The sequence below is a fragment of the Trichosurus vulpecula genome, chromosome 9 (assembly GCF_011100635.1).
Source record: "Trichosurus vulpecula isolate mTriVul1 chromosome 9, mTriVul1.pri, whole genome shotgun sequence".
Taxonomy (NCBI): Eukaryota; Metazoa; Chordata; class Mammalia; order Diprotodontia; family Phalangeridae; genus Trichosurus; species Trichosurus vulpecula.
The window spans coordinates 77,638,936-77,664,456 of record NC_050581.1 but is presented as its reverse complement, the minus strand read 5'-3'; the positions used below and the strand labels follow the sequence as shown (position 1 = coordinate 77,664,456).

General features: G+C 38.9%; 1 protein-coding gene and 1 pseudogene across 1 annotated transcript in view; both read right to left on the bottom strand.

Annotated features, from left to right (window-relative positions):
• LOC118832162 (ATP-binding cassette sub-family A member 3-like) overlaps positions 1 to 25,521 on the bottom strand; it is a 259,116-nt gene that overhangs the window by 26,591 nt on the left and 207,004 nt on the right. The window contains exons 18-22 of the mRNA XM_036739579.1: positions 20,119 to 20,269; positions 18,258 to 18,561; positions 4,893 to 5,166; positions 2,968 to 3,172; positions 2,110 to 2,329 (exon numbers count right to left, since the gene is read on the bottom strand). Coding sequence (XP_036595474.1) covers positions 2,110 to 2,329; positions 2,968 to 3,172; positions 4,893 to 5,166; positions 18,258 to 18,561; positions 20,119 to 20,269 — 1,154 coding nt within the window. The remainder of the gene's footprint in view (positions 1 to 2,109; positions 2,330 to 2,967; positions 3,173 to 4,892; positions 5,167 to 18,257; positions 18,562 to 20,118; positions 20,270 to 25,521) is intronic.
• LOC118831170 lies at positions 24,129 to 24,394 on the bottom strand (annotated as a pseudogene).

Below are 25,521 nucleotides of genomic sequence, written 5' to 3'. Positions count from 1 at the left end.
CGGTTTTTTAGCCTGGGTAATTGGGGATATGGTAATGATAGAAATAAGGAGGCCAGAAAGAGAGGCAGGTTTGGAGGGAAGATGATGAATTTGGTTTCGGATGTGTTACAGTGGAGATGATGCAGGATAGTCAGATGGAGATGTCCGTTGGGCAGCAGGAAATTAAAAATGTCTTCCTTTTTGAGAGTGCCTTCATAAACTTTGTATGTGTTTTGTATATAAAAATACATACATAACAAATACACACACATGCATGTTATCTTGTATAGACCTAATTATTTATATGTTGTTTCCTTCAGTAATAATGATGATGATGATGATGATGATAGCTAACTTATTTAGCACCTAGTACCTGCCAAGCACTGTACTGAGTGCTTTACAAATGTTATTTCACTTTATCCTCACAACACTGGGAGGTAGGTTACATTATGATCCCCATTTTACAGTTGAGGAAATTGAAGCAAAGAGAGGTAAGGTGACTTGCCCAAGATCTGTAGCAGCAATTCGGCTAGCAGCTGTTGTAGGGGTGAAAGACCAAAACAAGTCCAACAACAAGAATGCTGCCAGCACAGGTTCTTTTGATCTGCTTTACTAAGGAAAGTAATGTTAAGGGGTTAACAATCTTACTTTAATTCAACATATTCATATAGATTCACTTAGTTCAGGAGGAGAGGCCAGAAACCTGAACTTCAGAGCAAATACAAAAAGTTACAAACAAACATACACAATATAAACAGACTAGATCACAATTCATAGTTACCAAGAAACCATCAACATCTGGGTTGACAAGCCGGGGAGCTCTTAACAATAACTGGGCCAGAGTCATGTGATCTTTCACTGGCATATGAACAACCTTTATGGCTGAGATGAAGTGTAGCTCTCTCCCTCCCCTTGAAGCCAGAAATTCTCTATCTATGTCTTATGCTTGCACATTCTATTATTTTATACTACTCTCCCTAGAGGTTTCTAATTGTATCCACATGCCTTTTAGCCTCTCTGGCAGTTCTCCATTATGACTTGTATGCATAATTATTTGGTACCTAGGAAACATCTTGGATTCCTCACTATATTTCACACACTTTGCCAACCTCCCCCCCCCATCCAAGTTGTTGCCAAGACCTGTCAATTTCACCTCTGCAACATTTCTCCAATACACCATGCCCCCTTCTCTCCTCCAGCACTGCCTCCACTCTGGCTCAGCCCTTACTATCTCACACCTAGACCATTATCATAGACTGCCAGTGGGTCTGCCTGCCTCAAGTCTCTCCCTGCTCCAATCCATTCTCTATCAGTCACTAAAGTGCGCATCTGATCATGTTATCCCCCTACTCAATAAATTCCAGTGGCCTCCCATCACTTCCAGGATCAAACACAAAATGGTCTGCTTACCATTCAGAGCCCTTCATAACCCAGCCTCCTCCTATCTTTCTAGTCTTCTTAGATCTTACTCTCAAACATATACACTTCAATCCAGTGACACTGGCCTCCTAACTGTTCCATGAACAAGAGACTCCACCTTTTGGCTCTGGCTGCACTCCATGCCTAGAACACATTCTCTCCTCATCTCTGCCTCCTGAATTCCCTGGCTTCCTTTAAGTCCCAATTAAAATCTCATTTTCTACTGGAATCTTTTCCCAGCCCCACTTAATTCTAACTCCTTCCCTTTGTTAAATTTCCTATTTATCTTGCACATAGCTTGTTTGTAAGCAACTGTCTGCATGTTGTCTCCCCCATTAGATTACAAATTCTTTGAGGGCAGAGACTGTCTTTTGCCTTTTTTTTTTTTTTGCAACTCCAGTTCTTATAACAGTGTCTGACACATAGTAGGCACTTAATAAATATTTATTGATTTATTGGTAGGTGGTTTGGGGATTTAAATGGGCAAATGGCCTTTTATGTTGAGTATCAAAGAGAAACTAATCAAATAGTCAACCATCTTCATCCAGAACTGGCAGTTCTTGTTCAATTCTTAATGATATCCTTATCCTTGAGTCCATTCCTACCCATTCACTTACCCCATAAACAGGCCTCCCCTCCCTTCACTCTCTGATTCACCAGAATGGCTTAGTATATATTGGTGGAATGGGGTCCTGGGGATGAATGTCTTACCATTTTGCCCTGTGATAGAGATAACGATGAATGGAACAGTGCCTGTAATGATGTTTAGAATTATGAGTTTGGCACACCCAGAAGCAGAACCGGAAAAGAGGAAGCTCATCAGGTACATGCAAGGGATGACAGACCAGCCATACAGCATTAACATCACAATGGTAGCTTCAGGGTGGCCTTTTTGGATGTAAGCTTTTTCATCTACTACTTTCATTAAGGACTTGGGTATGGACACAGTTTCAAAGGGAAGGAAGAAAAGGAAAAAACAATTAATAAATATTAAGAAATCAATTCTGAACACTAGAGGGGAATGTACTAGCCCTTATTCTAAAAACAAGTTTTGCATCTCCCTAGAAATCAGTTCAATTTAGCTTTTTGTAAAAATCTTGGCACTTCATAATGAAAGTGAGAGATAACCTCATTTCCCCAGCAACCAAAGAGTCCCCAGTGGACAGCATTTTCTTATCGTCTTTGCTTTTTTTTTTTCCAGTTGGAATGGTTTCCCCTTCTAATTGATAATGTAAGAGTCACAGAAGGGATGCTTTGATCAATGCAGATATCCCCAGTAACATCAAGTCTCCAAATCTTTGGGGCAAAATTTTAGGGGATGAATAATATAGGGTGCTCAGCCTAAAGAAGGTCATCAATGTTTCTGTAAGTCCCAGAGAAATTAACATTCTTCAGTTGAGGGCATGGGGATCTAGAAACTTCTAAACTGTGTTTCCCAATTGGCAGGAGCTAAAGTAGTCAACTTGACTTTCCTGGTTAGATTCAGGCACTGGACAGTGTTGTCCAGGGGGGAAATTTCTGTGACATGCAGTAGAATGGACCTCAATATAGACACTATCCAACACTTACCAGAAGTAGCAAGCTGTTAATGAAGATGATGAATAAATCCCACAATAGGAAAGGGAGCCAGTAATGAGCTGCAGAGATTCCACTGATAAACTGGATATGTTTTGACTTTACGACTCGATCACTGATTGCCAGAACGGCAAATGAACTGACCATGAATGACATTCCAAAAATCACGGAAATGGAAATAAAATGTCCCTTAGGGCCCCTATGAGAGACAGGACATGGGGAAAAAAGAGACCAGTAACAGATCAGCCATTATCAATGACTACCTTCAAGAGTCAATACTTCCGGGTACTGGGATTTTTTGCATGTGTGGGAGCCCCCTGTATGCTCTCTGTGATTTAAAGTCTTAGGGAGTTGCCAAAGGTTTAGACAGTTGAAGTAATTTATCCATGGTCATAAGTCCCATTTCATCCCATCTGCTCCAGCAGATTGCCCCTTTTATCATTTCCTCTCTCATTTATTTTCAAACCTCTCCCCATCTAATGGTTGCTTCTCTGTCTACAAACATGTCCATGTTCCCCCCCATCCTTAAAACCCCTCACTTTATCCACCCATCCTCTCTATCATCCCAAATGACTTGTTTCTAAACTCCTTGAAAAGACAGTAGACAATTGATGCCTCCACTTCCTTTCTTCTCATTCTCTTTTTAATTCTCTAGTCTGGCATCTGACATCATCATTTAACTGCTCCTCAAAGTTATCAAACTTTGAACGAGAAAATCTCCCTTAATTGGCAACTCTACTGGCCTTTTCCTTAATCCTAATCCTTCCTGACCTTTCTGAAGCCTTTCATAAGGGAAGAGTGAAGGGAATAAGCATTTATTAAGCACCTACTATGTGCCAGGCACTGTGCTAAGCATTTTGCAAATATTATCTCATTTGGTCCTCATGACAACTCTGTGAGTTAACGACTATTACTATCACCATTAAATACCTCAGAGATGGCTACCATTAGACACAAATATATATGTATGTATGTATGTATATGTGTGTGCATGTATATGTATGTATGTATATATATATGTATGCATAAGATCATTCTATACATACTTCTATTTATCTGGATGCAGAACGAATCTTCCTTCATATGTCCTTTGTAGTTAATTTGGGTTTGTAATAGTCAAAATGACTTATTCTCTCAAAGTTGTTCTTAAAACAATATTATTGTTACTATATATTGATCTTCCTAAAGTGCAAGTCTGATGATATCAACCCCCTACTCAATAAACTCTAATGGTCTGCAACACCTCTAGGACTAAATATAAAATACTCTTTGGCATTCAAAGCTCTTCATAATCTGCTCCCCCACCTTTCTGGTTTTAAAAAATTTTTTATAACCTATTCCTCTCCATGTACTCTGTGATCTAGTAACCCTGCTCTCCTTGCTGTTCCTCATACTCCTTTGCTCAACTCTGGGCATTTCCACTTGCTGTCCCCCACGCCTAGAATATTTTCTCTCCTTATCTCTGCCTCCTGCTTTCCCTGACTTCTTTCATGTTCCAGCTAAAATCTCAACTTCTACAGGAAGTCCTTCCCAATTCCCTTTAATTCCAGTGCCTTCCCTCTATTGGTTATCTCCAATTTATTCTGCCTATAGTTTGTCCATAGCTGTTTGTATGTCTTCCCCATTAGACTGTGAGCTCCTTGGGAGCAGACTCAATCTTTTTGCCTTTCTTTGTATCACCAGTGCTTAGCATAGTGCCTGGCACATAGTAGGCACTTAATAAATGCTTGTTGACTGACATGAACTAGTAAGCAGTAGAGGCAAGATTTGAACCCAAGTCCTCCTAACTCCAATTCTATCACTTTATCCCCTAATTCAGGTTGCCTTCAAGAGTATAACATCTAAACTGAATAAACAGGTAGAGAAGAAGTACTACAGAGATGTCTTTTTAACCTCATAAGAAGGGGAGTTACACATACTGAAAGAGGTTTCCATAAACAGATGTAAAAGTTGGTGGCTGCTCAGGTGCATTGGTTACTGTAATGGAAGCCCTGGAGTCAAAAAATAACTTGTAGAAAATATTTTCCACCATTGACAAGGCCATGGGAGCAGTATGGTAAGCCTGGTTATTGAATAGAGCAGTGACGATTGTTTGATCCTCCTGCTCTTGAACGGACATTGCCATAAGAAACTTCTTATCGAAGATATCAGGTTCCTCTTTTGCCTTCAATAACAGGAAATCTTCTATGGGCTCTAGGAACAGGAAGCAACATTAGAATATCAGTCAACTGGCATTGATTGGACACCTTCTATATCCCTAGCACTAAACCAAACCTCGTGACATGAGGACAATATAAACAAAATTGAACATACAAGTCATAGAATCATAGACTGTAAGATACAGAACATACTTCAGCCCAAAACCTTCATATGACATTGAGTCTCAGAAAGAGAATATAAATTCTCGAAGGTTACATGACTACAATCTGTTTAGTCTTCAGACATCATCTGGGGACATAAACCACAGACTGTTATGAAGGCTGTAATTAGAAATAATGATACTCAATGAAAATATACGGGTGAGGGAGACCTTGGGCCAAAAAGATGTACTCTGTACACAAGACTGTGAAAGTAGAGATGCTGCCCCGTGTCAGGGAACATTGAGACTCCAGGTCTCATCACTCTGAGTGGGAGAAATGTCAAAGGCATCCTCCCTGAAAGAATGGCACAGAAATCTAGGACTCCCCTGGATGGGTACAGTCATGCTAGGAGAGGGAAAGATTCATCCCTGAGGGAGTTTGCCCTGCAAATCTATGGCAGCTGATGACTGACTCTCTATGCCCCAAATGTACAAAGCAGTTGAGGGATGGGGGTGGCATTAGGTATGGGAAGAGAAGGGGCACCACAGCTACTGAAGCATGAGGATGTTGGCCTTGGAGCTATGCAAGGCAATGAGCAAACAATAAGTTACAGGAGTATCAGGAAGAAGACCACTGTAAGGGGAAAGAATAGCCCCCAAATGGTGGCACCAAATGATAGGGCCCCAGTCACTTTACCCTACTAAGATTATGAATGCAAGACTTAGAAAGAGCCCTAGAGATGACCTAACCTAATCACATCATATTATAAGATGAGGAAACTGAAGTTTAGTCAGGAAAAGTGTTTGCGCAAGGTCACATAGTAAGTTAGAGGCAGAGGCAGAATAATATTTTCCTGACTCCCAGTCTAGTGTTCTTTCTACCAGGCTCTGGGACTTAAAATCACAAACAATATACAAAAAGCATATGAATTAACATGGTATGTGATCAGTAACCTAGAATATCTATTAGTAACCAATGGCATGATAACCTACAGATATGTGAAAGAATTTTGGATAGCATACTACACTTTCTGTCACTCAAATCTTAAGACAAATTTACAAGGTAGATGAAGTCTGTGTTTAGGTCTAATTACTTATTTTTGGTTGTACAACCTTTTTTCTCTGTTTCCCATATGTTACTTATATTTTGATAAAGAAAAAAAAAACATTATTCCCCCTTATGTACCTTTCTGATCTCTTCTCTCAACCTCATCTCTATTTGTGTATTTGTAAAGTTTTGCTCTGTGTGTGCATGCATGTGTGTGTGTGTGTGTTTTAAATACCAGGTCTTCACACCTTGCCAAGGCTAGAAGTCCTGGCTACTGACTGATCAATGCAGGAGCTCTGACTTATTCTGTTTCAAACCTGGGCCTTTCATTCCTCCTTAGGCAACTTGATCCTCTTTCTCCCACCCTACTTGATCTCCCAGATCCTGGAGGCTTACCATATTCACTTAGTGTGGATACCCAACAAGCATAACCCACTCTAGCTCAGAACCCTTGAGCTAAAGAGATCCACTATCCTCAGCCTCCCTGGTTGTTGGGATTATAGGCATATGCCACCATGCCTGGATTGTTTTTTTCAAAGTTTTTCTAAAAATTAACATTCATTAAGTGCTGTGGGGCCTTATATTCTCCATAAGTCTCAGTTTGATGTACAAATGTAATAATCTGGTCCACTATAGAAAATCACCTTAAAAAAGCCTGCCTTGGAGGCAGAGCCAAGATGGAGGAGTAGAAGAAGCATTCCAGCCAAACTCTCCCAACATTCTCCTTCAAACAACTTTAAAATAATGTGTCAAATTGAATTCTGGAGCAACATAGTCAACAAAAGGTTGGGGTGAGACATTTTTCTAGCCCAAAACAACTTAAGAAGTTGAAAGGAGAGATTTGGGTGGGGCCTGGCCTGGAAGATATGCAACACCAGCTATGGGTCTTGGAGGCTACAGCAGGGGCAACAGTTTCAGAAGCTCTCACCATCCAGAGAAGGTAGGAGGATTGGATAATTGTCCAGAAAGAGATTATGGGGATGATGCATGTATGGGCACTGGGCACAGGACTAGGTCTGCTTGGCAACTTTATTTCCCATACCCAGTTTGGAGTCACAGTTCTACGGCAGAGAGGAGCACTTGTGGTTAGTCACAAGGGAGCAAGGGTCTTGGTCACAGGACTAGGGCAGAAAGGAGCACTAATGCTTGTGGTAGCAAGGAAGCAGGGGCCCTTCCTTGGTAAGGACCAGAATGCAGAACATGAGAGCAATGACCACAACTCTCCTAGGATCACACCATCATGGAAGCACTGAAAACTTACAGACTTCAAGAATTATCTGTGAAAATAGCGGGGTAAAAAAAGTCTGAAGCTTGGGACAGTGACACCGTCTCTCATGCTAAGGTGAGCAGAGCTCAACTCTAACATAAAATTCAAAGTCAAGAAATAGGCTAGATAAATGAGCCAACAACAACAACAAGAACCTTTCCATAAAAAGCTACTATGGTGACAGAGAAGCGCAAGATACAAACTTAGAAGGAGACAAAGACATGAAAATATCTACAAGCAAAGCCTCAGATAAAAATGAAGATTTGACACAAGCCCAATAAAAATTCCTAGAAGAGATTTTAAAAAGAGCAAAAATTCTTTTTAAAATCAAATCAGAGCAATAGTAGAAAATTGGGAAAAGAAATGAGAGCAATGCATGAAAATTATGAAAAGAGAATTAAGTTTGGTAAAAGAGACACAAAAAATACTGAAGAAAATAACTCCTTAAAAATCAGAATTGGCCAAATGGAAAAAAAAAGAGGCACAAAACCTCATTAAAGAAAATAATTTCTTAAAAATTAAAATTGGTTCATTCCTATTAAAAACACCAGAAAGCACAGGAATAAATGGCACTTTCTTTAAAATGATAAGTAGTATCTAACTAAAACCATCAGCAAGCATTATCTGTAAAGGTAGAAGCCTTCTCAATAAGATCGAGGTGAAGTAAAGATGTTCGTTATTATCATTATTATTCAATATTGTACTAGAAATGGTAGCTATAGCAATAAGAAAAAGAAATTGAAGGAATTAGAATAGGCAATGAGGAAACAAACTATCACTTTTTGAAGATGACATGACTTAGAGAATTCCAGAGACTCAACTAAAAAACTAGCTGAAACAATTAACATTAGCAAAGTTGCAGATATAAAATAAATTCATATAAATCATCAGCATTTTTATATATGACCAATAAAGCCCAGCAGGAAGAGATAGAAAGAGAAATTCCATTTAAAATAACTGCAAACAATACAAAATACTTGGGAGCCTACCTGCCAAGACAAACCCAAGAGCTATACGGACACAATTACAAAATACTTTTCACACAAATGAAGACAGATCTAAGCACCTGGAGAAGTATCAATTGCCCATGGGTAAGCTGAGCTAATATAATAAAAATAATTCTAGCTAAATTAATTTGCTTATTCAGTGTCATGCCAATCAAACTACCAAAAATTATTTTATAGAACTAGAAAAAAATGATAACAAAATTCATCTGGGAGAGCAGAAGTTCAAGAATAGCAAGGGAATTGATAGAAAAAAGAGTGAAGGAAGGTGTAATATCAATTAAGGTGGGACTTTCTTACTGTTTTAAAATGATTAATTAAGTGTCTTTGATTGAGCCTTACTAGGTCCAAACCCCTATCTACTAGGTGCTAAGCCTATGTGGGTGTGGAACTCTCAGGGTCCTAAGTGGAGTTCCTAAGACCAGAGCCAATAGTAGGAGCCTAAGTTCTGGTCACTCAGATGACGTTTGATGACGACTAAAGAGGGTATAAAAAGCTAGAACAGAGCTATTTGTGAGGGCTCTCACTCTTGGCGGAGTGCTGATGTGGAAACTCTGGGCAGCTGTAGTTAAGAGCCCTCCAGTTTGTAAACCCAGGTATTTGGACTTTGTTAAACTCTGGTAACTATGCATTGAAATTTGAATCAGACAAGGTCTATCTGTTGATTTTTGTAATTTGTTTGTATTTCCTTTGAAGTTCAGCGTGCCGGCTTTTCCCCCTGAACTAAGTGAATGATATTTGTATGCTGGATTAAAGTAAGATTGTTAACCCCTTAACGTTGCTTTCCTTAGTAAAGCAGATCAAAAGAACCTGTGCTTGCAGCATTCTTGTTGTTGGGCTCGTGTTGGTTTTTTACCCCCACAGCAGCTGCTAGCCAAATTGTTGAAACAGAAGGTGGCCTAGCAGTACCAGATCTCAAACTGTATTACAAAGCAATATTCATCAAAACAGTCTTGTACTGGCTAAGAAATAGAGGGGAGGATCAGTGGAATAGATTAGGTATACAACATACAGAAATAAATGACCATAATAATCTAATGTTTGATAAACCCAAAGAGTCAGGCTTTTGGGGCAAAAATTCATTATTTGACAAAGCCTGCTGGGAAATTGGAAAGCAGTCTGGTAGAAACTAGGCACAGACTAACATCTCACACTGTAATAAGGTCAAAATGGATACATGATTTAGCTATAAAGAGTGATGTTATAGGCAAATTAGGGGAGCATGGAAAAAATACTTGTCATATTTGTGGATAAAGGAAGATTTTATGATCAAACAAGAGAAATAAAGGATCATGGGAAGAAAAAAGGATAATTTTGATTACATGAAATTAAAAAAAATTTTATACAAACAAAACCAATGTAGCCAAAATGAGAAAGAAAGCAGAAAAATGAGAAAAGATTTTGACAGTAAGTTTCTACGATAAATGCCTCATTTCTCAAATATATAAGGAACTGAGACAACTAAAAAAAATAAGAGCCATTCATCAATTGATAAACTGGCAAAGGATATGAATAGGCAGTTTTCTGAAGAAGAAATCAAAGCTATCAATAGTCATATGAAAATTGCTCTAAATGATTAAAAGTAGAGAAATGCAAACTAAAACAACTTTAAGGTACCACCAAATACCAATTAGATTGGCTAAAATGACAGAAGAGAAAATGAAAAATGCTGGAGGGGATATGAAAAGATAGAGACATTAATACACTCCTGGTGGAGTTACGAACTGGTCCAACCATCTTGGAGAACAATTTGGAACTATACCCAGAAGGGATATAAAGTTGTACATGTCCTTTGACCCAACAATAACATTACTAAGTCTATATCCCAAAGGGATCAAAGAACAAGGGAAAGGCTCTATCTGTACAAAAATATTTACAGCAGTTATTTTTTTGTTGTTGGAAATTAAGGGGATGCTGTCATATGATCAGGCCTGATGGTTTGGGGACCATCATGCTGGTTTCCCCTTCAGGGAATTGTTTAGTTGTTCAGATGTGTCTGACTTTTTGTGACCATAGAATGGCAGGCCCTTCTATCCTCCACTATCTCCTGAAGATTGTTCAAGTTCACGTTCATTGTTTCCATCACACAATCTATTCATCTCATCCTCTGCTGTCCTCTTTTCCTTTTGCCTTCAATCTTTCTCAACATCAGGGTTTTTTTCAGTGAGTCCCATCTTCTCATTATGTGGCCAAAGTATTTAAGTGTTGGCTTCAAAATTTGACCTTCCCAGTGAATAGTTGGAATTAATTTTTTCAAGTACTGACTGGTAAGACCTGCTTACTATCCAAGGGGCTCTCAAAAGTCTTCTGCAGTACCACAATTTGAAAGAATCAATTTTACAGCGCTCAACTTTTCTTACAATCCAACTCTTACAGCCATACACTGCTACTGAAAGAAACCATAGCTTCAACTATATGGACTTTTGTCAGCAAGGTGATATTTCTGCTTTTGGTATGCCATAGCTTTCCTTCCAAGGAACAAGTGTCTTTTAGTTTATGGCTGCAGTTGCTATCTATAGTGATCTTTTAGCCCAAGAATATAAAAACTGACACTGCTTCCGTTTCTTCTGCCTCTATTTGTCAGGAAATGATGCGACCAGTTGTCATGATCTTAACCTTCAAGTCAGTTTTTATACTCTCCTCTCTCACCTTCACCAGGAGGCTTATTAATTAATATACTTCAGGTAGGCTATAAGCCTATAGAATATACCCATGGAAAAATAGCGACAACAATATTTTTCTAAGGTTAGTATAGCTCTGAGCCAAAAAATAATATTTTGTAAATCACCAGCAGTTTGCTTTTCTCACTGATAAATCTCCAAAATAACATTTTGTTAACCATCCCAAATCCCTTGTGCTCCCTGACCCCTGATATGCAAATCAGCCAGCTCCAAAGAGGCCATCCAAAATGATAGTATAAGAACCTCACTCTCAGAAGGGTACTTTAGACTCTTCTCTTCCTGATAAATGGACACATGTCTTTCTGCTCCCCAATGCTGAACTACCTTTACCTGAATTATATTCTATATTAATGTGTATGCCTGAGTTGTATATTGGGTCCCATTTTCTTTCTCCTGATCTCTTCTTTCCCAGGGCTTACAATAAATCTTTGCATCGAACTCATTCCTATTGTTTTACATGTTTATTTTCAGCATCTGAAGTCACTAAGGACTGTATTCCCTGATATCTCTGCTGGTTGATGGACCTCTCCTTAGACGTAAAATGGGTACCTGAGAAGGATTTAACCTGTTGATAGCTGCACTTATACTGGGGGAGCAAGGCACTAGTGTGTCTAGTCATAAAAAGCAAGGATCAACAGAGTAACCTTATGTCCTCCCAGAAGGGACTCCCTTTTACCAGAGGATTGTTAAAAAACATATGTACATCAGTTGGGGAATACATTGTGGTATAAGAAAGGAGGCAGCAAATGGGTTCAGAAAAAACTAGGAAGACCTACATGAATTGATACAGAGTAAAGTGTACAGAACCAGGAGAATATTGTACATAGTAATAGCAATATTGTAATGATGATCAACTGTGAAAGACTTTGCTATTCTTATCAAGACAGTGATCCATAACAATGTCAAAGAACTCATGATGAAAAATGCTATCCACCTCCAAAGAGAGAACTGATAAACTCTGAGTATAAATTGAAGCATACTTTTTTCACTTTATTTTTCTTGCTTATTTTTTTTTGCAACATGGCTAATATGGAAATACACTTTGTATAACTTCATGTATATAATGGGTATCATATTGCTTGCCTTCTCAATGGGTGAGGGAAGGGCTGCAGGGAAAGAGAGAATTTGAAACTTAAAATTTTTAAATGAATGTTAAAAAATCCTACTTATTAGTTTTTAATGTTTTCATTGAGTATACCCTCAGTGCATGAATAGATTACTTTCATGAAAGTTTTATAGATATAATAAAGAAGGCCCCCTTCCCCACATACTTTTATGGTAAAATTCATGGGATTCCCCTTTCCCAATTATTCTTTTTATCTTAGAAATGAATTTATGAACACTTCATACTAAACAATGTATAGGTCAAAGAACAAATCTTAAAATCAGTAAACAATATTATCAGAGAAAATCATTATAATGACAATATGCCAAAACATGTAGAACGCAGCTCAAGCAATTCTTATGGAAAAATCTGTATCTGTGTATCAGTAAGGCAAGATTCATGACCTCGAGGATGACCATGAACAAGTCTGTATGGTTCAGAATTGCAAAGTATGAAAAACTCTCTAGGTAGAAGGCAGAAGAAGTATAACATTTATTTAGGCACCAAAGAATCAAATCCTGGAACCAATAATTCCAATTCAATATAATAGTAATTGTATTCCAAAACCAGTAAGCCCACCTCAATGTAGTGCGAGAGATTGGTAAAAATTAAGTTTCCACAGAATAACGAAGTGTCAGCTTGAACAAAGAAGGGAATAAAAATTAACTAAGCCAGGTGGACCCAGCCAATCAGAGAACAGCTGGTGGTTTTGTGGAAACCACAAACCCAGGATATAGGGAAAACCAGCTTAAACCAGCCAGATAAAAGTCAGGGTTGAAGGGAGAACTGGGTCAAATGGCTACCATTTATGTTTAAATGACCAATTGAATATTACCTTACACACCCACAGGGAGTTTTCTGCCATTTGTAAACATGGGATGTATGTTGGAGGCAGGGATCATGCCAAGGAGCAGCATGTAAGGGGTGTTTAGGGAAGATTGTAACCTGGAAGGGGAATGGACCAATCCATTCTCTGAAGGTGATGGGGTGCGTGGGTACTTGTGCTTGGACCCTAATTCTAACATCACATTTCTCCTTAGTCTCTGCTTGGGTTCCTGTGCCTGGACCCCAATTCCAAAATCCCATTCAGTTCTAAAATCACATCTCTCCCTAGCATCAAAGCATTGACCTTAGCAGTTTCTCTCCAGTTCAAGGGCAGCATGCCATAGCAAAACATTTATCTCTCTTCCTGATACCGTGGCCACCTATAACTATAGAATTCATTGGTCCAACTCTCTGTGTATGTGCTAATTGGCTGTGCACTGGGACATAACAATATTTACTACTTACTGACCTTACTGATATGTATCCTAGACATAGTCAAATGTATACTCCCTTACATTCATCTTGTCTAACAAGACATTTGATGGAAGCCACCTGGATATTTCTAGTCAGCCCTGACTGTTGGTTGACTTAGTGACATTTCATGGTCAAAACCACACCCCCAGGTAGCCCCACCTTGGGCTATTTCCCAGTGAACTCTGGGTAAGATACCTGCACAGTAGATACAAAAAGTACATGTTCCTTTAAGAACTGACCACCCTTTAACCACTCCCTAATCCCACCCCAAAACACCTAATTAACAGGTTTCACCCCCAAATATCGTATAAAACCTTTCCCTGTAGCCCGTGTTAGGTTGCAGGTTCCCTAAGAACTCCTGCCCACTGTAAAGTGTAATAAATCTTTGCCACCTTGACTTAAAGAATGCTTGAGATTGTGAATTCATTCCAGACTGCCCTGACCCTCTCCAGTATTCGGGTCCTTGAGGGGCACTCCCCCTCAACGACCTCATCTGGGAAGTCCGATCTTGGGGTTCCTGGACCTTGGCTCCCTCAACCCTCAACAAAGGTTCTGAGCTGATGCTGCATCAGTCTGCATTGGTCTAACATTATAAAATTACTCACACTTTTGTATTCCTCGCTTCCTTTTCCCAAAGAAGAGTGAAGCCTGCTTCTGGCCAGGAACATTTTCCAATTCCTTTGGATTCCTCAATAATAATAAATTGCCCTTGATACCTAACTCTCTGTGCCAAGCGTGCTTCTTACAATAGCAATAAGGAGATTAAAACACAGTATTACAGCAAAGAGCCAAGTCATCCTGTAACCTTCCCCTCCTGCAAGGGCCTTCTGGTAAACAATCACTCATGAATCCTAACAGTCTGCTTGCCTGTGTCCTCTCTGGTTTCCACTCTCCCCTTAGCACTCTCTTCTGCAGCTATGTGGACTCAGGAGTTCTTACTCCTTCTCCTTGGGCTGAATTCTGAAGTCTGGCTTCTCTTCTGACTTCTGAATTCTCAGTTCCCAATGGTTACCTTCTGGGTGTATTCTGTTCTTTTTAGGGCCTGATGGCTTCACGCCCAATCCGCAAAAGAGTGAGGGAAAGATCTTTAATCACTGATTGGCAACAGAAAGGTATGGGCCTGCCTCTCTTAACTGGCTCCACCAGAGGCCTACTGAATGGGTGAGAAAGATCTTCAATCACATTATCACCACAAGCTGCAAAAACATTCATTAACAAAAGAGAGAACAGACCAATGAAGGGACAAATCTAGGCATCCAACCACAAGAACAAAATAAAAGAAAAACAACAAGGCAAAAGCTCCAAATAAATTTTTAAAAATAGAAATTCTGAAAACCAAGGAGTCCCTTTTTCCTTGTCCTATCACTGATCATGCCTTGCCGAACCCTAATCTTGCCACCTTCTTTTTTTTCACATATTGCTGAACAGAGCTGGAGAAAGTCATGAGAGAGTCTTGATTATTTAATGACGACCCACTACAAAATTTTTGTTATATAATCTCAAATAGGCCCCCATTGCACAAGGCAAAATTTTTATATTTCCCTACTCAATTTACTCTCCTGCTCACCATAGTAGCTATGCTAAACCTTTTCACCCCTCTTCAAGTGTCCCATGGCACCTTCCTTTTCTCCTCAGCTGAGGACCTTACCTCACACTTCACTGAAGAAACTGAGGCCATTTATCAAGAGGTCTCACATCTTTCTTCCTCCTTCTCTCAAATCACTCAGATGTCTTTCCTCACTAACTTCTCCTTCACCCCTGACTCACATGAAGAAGTTACCTTTTTTTTTTTGCCAAGGCAAACATCTCTACCTGCACAAGGGATCCCATTCTATCTTGTCTTCCTCAGCAGACTGCCCCTTCCATCATTCTCACTCTCATCTATTTTCAATTTCTCCATGTCTAGTACATGTTTTCCTGCTGCCTACAAACATGCCAATTTCTCCCCTATCCTCAAAAAACCTTCACTCAATTCATGAATTCCCACCAGCTATTCTCCTTCCTTTTGTGGCTAAACTCCTTGAAAAGACTGCATATATGAAGTACCTCCACTTCCTTTTCTGTTATCCTTTTCTTAACTCTCTGTAGCCTGACTTCCAACCTCATCATTCAACTGACATTGCTTTCTGGAATGTCCGGGGGCAGTGACAGGGGTCTGAAATCTGCAGCACTCTGCCTGGAGATACTCCAGAGGCCCCTCAAGCCTATATCACTCTGAGTTTTGTAAAAAATAAAGCAGGGGGTTAGAAGGTAGGGCTCAAATTGTTCAGTATACTGAGTGCAGACATGCCAAGGGTGGGGGAGTATGGGAGTGGTGTGGAGTCTGGCTATTGCATAAAGACCTAAAACAGGAATTGAGGCTGAACTTATGAGTAAGGAAAAGAAGATACCATAGACTGTGAAAAAAAATTGAGTCAAGAGAAGCTCATGAAGTAAAAACTCAGAAGAACATAACTCCATAAGAACTATAATAAGTATAAGCATGGGGCAGCTAGGTGGTGCAGTGAATAGAGCACCAGCCCTGGAGTCAGGAGGACCTGAGTTCAAATCCAGCCTCAGACACTTGACACTAACTAGCTGTGTGACCTTGGGCAAGTCACTTAACCCCGATTGCCTCATCTTCCCCATCCAAAAAAAAAAAAGAATTGTAAACAAAGCAGCAGGGAAAATGGTTTGGCCACAAGGGCTATAAAAATAGCTGGAAGAAATGAAGAAAGAGATAAGAAATGAAATTATAATTAAAATAAGAGCTCTAGAAGAAATAATTGGAAGGAGAGCAAATAACTTGGAACAGAAGGAAAATTTCACTCACATAATGGACTCTCTGAACAATAGAAGGGAGCAAAAAGAACTCAATAATCTCTTAGAGACAAACAACAAGAAATATTATGACAAAGTCATAAAAATTAAAAAAAAAATAAAATGAAATGCAAAGTTATCTACTATTTTAAAAACTGACCTAGAAAATAGGCCAAGGAAAGAAAATTTAAGAATCATCAAACCTGAGATGCAGCCAAGATGGTGGAGGGAGTTGAACATTTCTAGTTGAGTTCTCCCAATCCAACCCTCTAAACAACTTTTTCAAAATGCCTCAAATCAAATTCTGAGTGGGTTAAAAAAAAGTCACAGTATCTCATTTTTTCAGTCCAGCTTAGGAGGACCTAAAGAGAGGTATATGTGTGAACACTGGGATGAAAAAGTACCTGGAAGAAGTACCAGCTGTGGGACCTGGAAGCTGTGGCAGCAGAAGCAGTAGTGCTAGTCCTAAGAGGGGTAAGGGGTCTAAATTCTGGTCAGAAAGATATTACAGAGGACCCCTATTGAGTTTAGATTAGGTTAGACCCCAGATGACATTAGATTACAAAAATTTTGTACAGGTTTTACAAAGTCAGTATAGTTGTATAACTTCCCCCAGATCTGTTCAGGTACACAAGAATAGGAGCAGAAAAGGCAGAGGGAAGGAGTAATGCAACTAGAACCAGAAAGACAACATGCCCACAGTATAAGAAAATGTACCTGCCTTCCTACCTCATTATCAAGGTGGGGGACTACGGGTGTAGAATGTAGATCCTGTGAACACTGGGATGTTGATTGGTCTTAGTGAACTGTATTGTCTTTTTTAATCTTTTCTTTTTAAACAAGGGAATGCTTATTGAATATAAGAGGGAGTGGGGTTGATATCCTTTGAGCTTGGCCCTTCCATTATGCTTAATGAAGTCTGATTTGGGAACCCCACAGACCAGATAAGGATACCTGCCCTTTAAAGAGAATCACTAAGAAAACCAGCAGTCATATTGTTAGCCTCTCTTACCACCTCTGGCTCAGTCATCTATGATTGCAAGATCCTTTAATAAATTTGGCTTCAGATATGTACATTCTGTGTCTGGGATGTCTTGAATTTTTCTGGTATTTTCAATGACTTAACACAAAACTGTCCAGTTAGTAAGCATTTGTTGATAATTGCAGGGAAAATGGACAGGTGAGTCATATCATTCCTCCTGCCTCCAGTAGGTCCCCAAAACCATCAGACTAGGAGACAAGGATTAAACATTCAAATGCTCTTGGCTGTCAACTTTGCTTTCCTAGAGGTCTGTTATTCTCAAAAATGTTTCTATGCCTGACTGTATACAGTATAACAGCTATTATAACTTTTTTTGGGGGGGCACGGTTCCCAAAGACCTGTGATTTCATGTGTATGGGAAACTTCTTCTCTCAATACAGACTGACATCTGTTTGATAATAAGAGAGTCCTGGAGATTAGTCAAGCCTTAGAGAATTACTTGGGGCCCCTGAAAGATTAAGTGACCTATTCAGGGTCATCATTTCCCTGAAAATGGTTCAGGCAACAGTGTAATGGAGTAGAAGGGGCACTGGACGTGGAGCCAGAAAACCTTGGTGCTAATCCCAGCTGTGCAACAGAATCCTAGCACAACTATGAGCAAGTCTCTTTACCTGTGTGAGCCATGGTCTTCTCATTTGCAAAATGAGGGAATTGTGGATCTTTGAGGCCCCTTGAAGCTCTAAAGCCTGTGATGCCATAAGTACTTACATACCACCAGTCCCTTTTCATGTGATCCTTACCTAAAGCTTCCAATGGCACATGTCCCTCAGCTTGAATAGTGTTTGAAATGTGATCTGAGAGTTTTGGATGCAGCCTAGAAGTCTCAGAGATGAAGAAAGGCACAGTTGTACGGCCATACTGGTTCAAAGTCAGACGTAACATAGGGGTTTCCTTTGTGTCTAAATCCATTTGAAAGACCTGCATAACTAATATTACACAAAGCAGAGGAATAATTGCCTGTGCTACCATCATCTTCCAGTTGCGCCAAGTGAATAATACCTTCTTAATAAACATGGCGTAGAATCTCTGCCAATGAAGCTTGTACTACAAGACAGAAGAGAGACTGGGAATTACAATGGTTATAGATCTAAGTAGGCAAAACAACTCCAAATCATTTGCAATTTGTGGCTCAACAGCAGCTTAGTGGTAGAAGGACAACACATGATATATAAAGGATGACCCTGAACAATAAGCTTCAACAAAGTAAACAGATACGGTCACAACACAAGCATTCTGTTCATTCTAGCACAAGGTATTTCATAAAATGACAACTCCTATTTATATAGTACCTTAAAGGTTTACAAAAAAAGTTTATAAAGCACTTTACATTTTACCTCAGTGAACATCACAATACTTCTGTAGGGTAGTTACATTATTATCATAGCTATATTATATATAATGTATTATACATATATATATATATAAAATATAGCTATATTATTATTCCCATTTTATAGATGGAAAAATTGAGGCTCAGAGGCTATGACTTACTCAAGGTCATACAACTTTTCAATCAGTCATTAAATAAACTTTGCTAAGCACTACTATGTACCAGGGATGGTGCTGGGGATGCAAAGAAAGGCAAAAGACGGTCTCTGCTCTCAAAGAGTCTACTGTCTAATGGAGAAGACAACATTCAACTACGTTTAAATGAGCTGTATACAAGATTAATTGGACAGAGGGCTGAAAGAGACCTTAGATCTATAGCCCCCACTTACCAAGGATTTCTTCTACTTCATCCCAGAATGGGGGCTGTTCAACCTCTATTTCACGAAAAGAAAATAGGCTGAACTTACCAACTGAGATCTTCTCAGTAGAAAAATAATCTCAAAAAAGATAAAAGAGAGATTTATGGCTCTTCCTATATTCTCACAAATCAGATCAATCTTCCTTATAACATGCATCACAATCTTTCCAGATATTCCAAAATGCAAAGAACACTGTGATTGCTGTCTCTCACAAATAATATTTCTATATGCTCATAAGAGCCCAAGTTTCACCTCCATGGATAGTAGAAAGGTCTGAGGTCAAAGAGTTTGAGTCCTGGCTCTATTTCTCATTCACTGTTTGACTACAGTCAAGTCATCCACCCTCTCTGAGCTTCCTCTTCTCTAAAATATAAAATGAGGATAAAAGACCTATACATATTTCTCATGGGGTTGTTGTGAGGATAAAATGAGGTACCGTACAAAAAACCCCCTAGAGAGGAAAGCGCAATGGGAAATGATACTTTTTCCTTACTACGTCTAGTACTTTCAACTCTCTCCTCTGCCTGGTTAGAGCCATGACCGTGACCTATGAATAACAGCTCATTCACACTGAATTTACAAAGTGCCTGCATTATTAAACCCATTTGACAGATGAGGAAACCTAGAAGCACCCTATCCAAAGGCACCGAGAAAGTAAACAAACTATGTGCCTTCAAATTCAGCAGCTTTTCCCAGCACGTCTTGCATTTGACCTTGCTGAATCTGTTCACTTCTTATGGCTGTTTTGAAGATCAAATGAGAAAATGAGTTTAAAACAATTCATAACCACAGAATGATACAGAAATGCAAGTGATTCCCAAACCTGTGAGATTCTCAGGGAAAAGGGAATTACCTTAGAGTTGTACTCCACATCGAAAATAGTAGACTTCTGGTATAAGACAGTGAGATCCATTTTCTTCTTTGATCTGAAAGTGGTTTGGGTTCTTATAGAAGGGAGTTCGATGAACTTCAGATCCATGCTAGAATCAGCCTGTTTGCTAACCCTAAATCAAGAAACCATAAGGAATTCATGTCATTTTATTTGCGCAGTGAGATGCCTATCATTCTGCCTCTGTCTGTCCATCTCTTATCTGTCTGGTTCTTATCAAGCTAAGTTTCAGCACAACCTCTGAGAACATGACTCTCATCCAGGAAGGACAAAAGACTGGTCCGTATGTTTAGAGTTGGGCTAGTAGAGACAGTGGGGAGTGATAATAAAAACATCTAAATAAAAACATCATGGCCCAAAGAGACAGGTGCAAATGATTTGGGGAGAGAGAGATGTGCTGAATTTGTGGAAAAGGGGCTCTCCGTTTCTAATTGGCTAGGACAAAGGGGTCTTTGCTGAGAACAGGAAGTCATTTAAGGACTGCTACTTTGTTTTGTCAACTTCCATGCCTAGCCTTTATCAATAAGTTGGCATACAGGTAAATACATTTCCCTGTCATTTGTAGCTAAGTTTTATTTTAATTCAAAGAATATGGTCTAAGGCATTGCAAAAACTATCAAATGAAAAGACTACTGAGGCGGGGGAATGATGTACAGAAGTGAATGGTACTTAGGACAATGCAATAACATCTAAGTTGTCAATAAATATTTTTGGAATGCGTGAGTCATTTCCCAAACTCCTGAAGTGGCAAGACTGTCTCATCTTTCTTAAAACTAAGAGAAATAAGCATTTCTCTAGAAAATAACATTGTCAATGAGCCTAGAAGGAAATATTCAAAGAAACTGAGAAATCCAGGATTTTTCAGTACCAACAACAAGGTAAGAAATCTAGGGACATAGGATAAGATTCATATTAATTTTAAACTTAGACAATATCTCTGGAACATTCTCTTGGAATGCTGCAATATGTTCTGCCTAGTTTTCCAACCTACTTCTTTTAATAGCTCCTTCTCTGTCTCTTTGGCTGGCTCCTCTTTCTCTTCCAAAGTCCCTAAAGTGAGTGGTGTCTAAGCTTCTGTCTTCACCTCTCTTCTCTTCTCTCTTTGTATTCTCTCCTTGGTCATCTACATTCCCATTCCCACTCAACTATTACCTTTATGTGGTTGATTCTTAGATCTCTATCTCTTGTCCTGGCTTCACTACTAAGTTCCAGACCTGCATTTCCTTTAACATATTGACAAAGTCAGCGTAGAAAGAAAGATTGTGAACTAGTTATAGATCTTGAGGAAGAAGGATAAACAGCTGCAGTGAGGATTAGGATAGGATGATACAGACAGATGGAGTGAACTTTAAAGAAGAAGTTGAGTAGTGGTAGTAGTAGTAGTAGTAGTAGTAGTAGTAGTAGTAGTAGTAGTAGTAGTAGCTGTCATCATCATCATCAACATAGGAGGAAGGATTTGAACCCAGGTTTTCCTGATTCTAAGTCTAGTACCCTTTTCAATATACTTTTCAAAAGTGGTAGTTTCTGCAAGGAACACATCTACTCTTATGGCGTACTGTATGAGGTTAAGAAAAAAGAAGTACCCGGTACTGGTCAGAGATGTAGTGTTTTCCAAAATGGTTAGGTTTCCATGAGTTCCAGAAATGGAAGTATAGAAGAAGAAAGGGTCTAAGATGAAGGAAAATTTGTTAGCCATGGATTGGGAGTATTAACACCATTGAGGGGAAGTGCAGAGGCCTGGGAGGTCTTCAAATATTTGAAGGGAGGACATTTAGGCCAGGGAAGTAGAACATGTTCTACATTATGTAGTACACCTTCCACAACAGTGGTGAACACCTTTGACAAGCATATATCCCCTCTTTTTTCTTAGTTTGACAAGGATAATGAGAGGGTTGTTGAACAATTACTTCTGTGGTTGCATTTATCAAGACATTATTGTAATATTTTTGTTCAATTATAATTGTATTGATTGTAATATTGTAATGGCAAGCAAAGTGGAACTTTTTGCTGTTTTTTCTTTTGGAGTGCTTCCCAGCACTAAGGCAATCAAATGCCTTTGATTGAGTCTTGCCTTTGTTTGAATCAAGAGTCTTTGATTGAATCAAGAGTCTCTGATGACCTGCTTAAGTCACAAGTATGCCTAAGTCACATGAGTTTGAATGGTTGTGATGTCCTCTGACCCTGAAGAAGTGTATATATACTCTGAGGTTAGCATTTTGCTTTGGGGCTTACTTGTTGGAAGAGTGTTCGAGTGATTTGGCCAGACAAGACTCTGGGTAGCCATTAAGGAGAACCACCCCCCCCCCCCCAGCTCTGAAACCCAGATGTTGGTGCTTCTCTTTCTGGTAACTATGTATGTATTGCTATGGTCAGACAGTTAGAAGCCTATCTGATTTGTGTTATTTTCTTTGTAATTTCTGTTTATATTTGCTCTGAAGTTCAGGGTGCTGATTTTTCCCCTGAACTAAGTGAATTTCATATACACGCACACACACACACACATACACACACATACATATGTATATATGTATATATATGTGTATATGTATATGTGAATATACATGTATATATACACATATATATGTATATACACACACATATATATACATATATATGTATATATACACACATATATGTTTAATTAAAGTAAGATTGTTAGTCCCTTAAAGTTGCTTTCCTTTAGAAAAGTAGATCAAAGAACCTGTGCTAGCAGCACTCCTGTGTGCTGGTGTTATTGGCCTTACAGCCACAGCAGCTGCAAGTAACGTTGTTGTTACAAATATATATTGATAAATCAATGACCATTAATTAAGTACCAAATATGTTCTAGGAATGTTACAAGAAACTCCCTGGAGGAGAGTCTTTAAAGCTGCATTTTTGCTCTATGAAATCTAATATGTATATGTGCATCTTGTGTTCTCTGTACCTTCTGCTCATTTTTGTGACTATAAAGATATGACCCACTATGAAGAATCATCAAGCATACCCTGGATATGTGTGTAGATCATTCCTACAAAGGTATTATATAAAAACGAGAAAGTAGATACATAGGTTGGTAATTATTGATGCAATCGATTGCCTCTTTAGAGGTAATAACATTATCAGTAATTTTCTCCATTCTTTTAGCATCTTTCAGGAACTTCCTGAGATATCTAATAAAAATATCCCTTAGTGCTTTAAGATTCTGTTGCTTCCAGAATGATTCTCCCCCCACCCATTTTGTTAACATTCTTTTTCAATTTTGAATTCCATATTCTCTCCCTCCCTCCTACTGAGAAGGCAAACAACTATGACGTAAATTATACAATATAAAATGAAATCATGCCAAACATATTTCCATATTAGCCATGTCACAAAAAAGAAAAAAAAAGTTGAGAAAATTATACTTCAAATTATACTCAGTTGATCAGTTCTGTCTTTGGAAGTAGATAGCATTTTTCATCATGAGTCCTTTGAAATTGTCTTGGATTATGGTATTGATCACAGTTAATTATTATTACAGCATTGCTGTTACTGTACACAATGATCTCCTAGTTCTCACTTCATTTTGCATTAGTTCATATAGGTCTTGCCATACTTTTCTGAAACCACAAGTGTTTATTGATGTCTCCCCTCTATACTAAGCAGGTTGTGAGGACAACCAGTTGAACAAGACAATAAAGATAGAAGAGGTAAGGTGATTGAGCGAAGTAAAGCTTTAACAAAGAGGTCTACCTGGTGGCCAGGAGATGATTGTGTCTCTGGCAGCCCTGAGATAGTCCTACAGTAAATGCTCAGTATTCCTGATGCATAAATAAGGAGGCCAAGCAGCTTTGGGAGGAGGAATTCTTCCCTGGATGTAATTCCAGAATGGAACTTCAGGAAAATGACAAGAAATGAGAGGCTGGGGATGGAAAATCCTGGAATAATAGAGTATGGGGAAATAAGACTGGAAAATGAGGCTGTCTTCATAGGCCTATTAGATGAAGGGTCAGTTAGATGCTGCCATACTGGGTCAACTCATGCAACTCCAAGTGGTTGAAGGCTTCTCAGGGACAGATGACAGGGATAACCAAATTCTCCATTCTATAAGTGTCATCACTGAAATCTTGTACATCTTGCTTGGAGGACTTATTCTTGAACTGCCAGGTTTGCCACTGCTTGAACTCTGGTGGTCCTTTTCTTGGGGGTAACTGGTCCCCCCCCCCACCACTCTGATGACTGATCTGATCTCAGCTTTGGATGGTAGCTCTAAGTTCATAATGGGGCTTTTAGTGTTTAAAATTCTACTGTTAAACCAGAATTCACAGGGAGCCATGGGGAAGGAGCTGGCAAAAGGTCTTTTTCCCACCTTTTCCACCATCTCTTTGTATCCATTCGTGGATTCTCCCCAATCATGCCTTTGGATCCAGAGATTTCACTACTGGGTTTATGATACAAGGGGGTCAATGACAGCAAGAAAGGACAAAAATATTCATAAAAGCATAATATATAATACTAAAACTCTAGAAATAAACTATATAGCCCTAAATTGGGGAATGGCTGACAAATCGTGGGATATTAATGCAAAGGAATATTGCTATATTGTAAGAAACAATGAATATGAAGAATTCAGAGAAACAAGACTTGCAGGAAAACTTGTATGAAGTGATGCAGAGTAAAAAAAGCAGAGCCAAAACAATAACATATATAGTAATTCAAAAAAATTTAAGCAAAGACAATGAAATTCGGCTCAAACACAAATGATGTTACCAAACTATTAAAATTAAAACACATGTTCATCCTTTTTATTAAATAGTAACCTACAAGTATTGAAAACACTATTGGGCTATTTTGCTTAAGTTTCCTTTGGGGATATACTTTGCAAGGAGTTTGAGTATTTATCAGTAAGTACTTGCTGGGACAAAGTAGAATGCATAGACAACAACAATAAAGACAAGATAAGATGTTTTATCATTATTTCCAGAGTTTATCAGACAACCTGAAAGCCTTTATACAACCAAAGTGGTTGGACAGCTAGATTCAGAGTCAAGTGGTCAAGTCAAGTGCTTTTTCTAAGCCTTATTCTCCTCAACTTAATGATGTGCCTACAGCTGGTCAGAAAAAGTAGGTAAGGAGTGGCAACTAACCGAGTTGATGCCGTCAAGTAAAAACAGGGGAAGAAGGGAAAGAGGGAGTGGAGTCATCTGAACTGGGCAATCAGTCTATGGCATGGTCCAGAGAGTATATGACTCCTTCCTAAAAGATAATCCAAGGTTTTATTTTCTTTGGTATGCAGAGATTAGTTGGTCTTTTTTGGCTATTTTGGGTTAGGTGAAGGACCTCCTAAAATTAATGCCCTTTCAATTCATTTTCTTAGAATCAGATGATCAGTACCTTGAGCTGGTT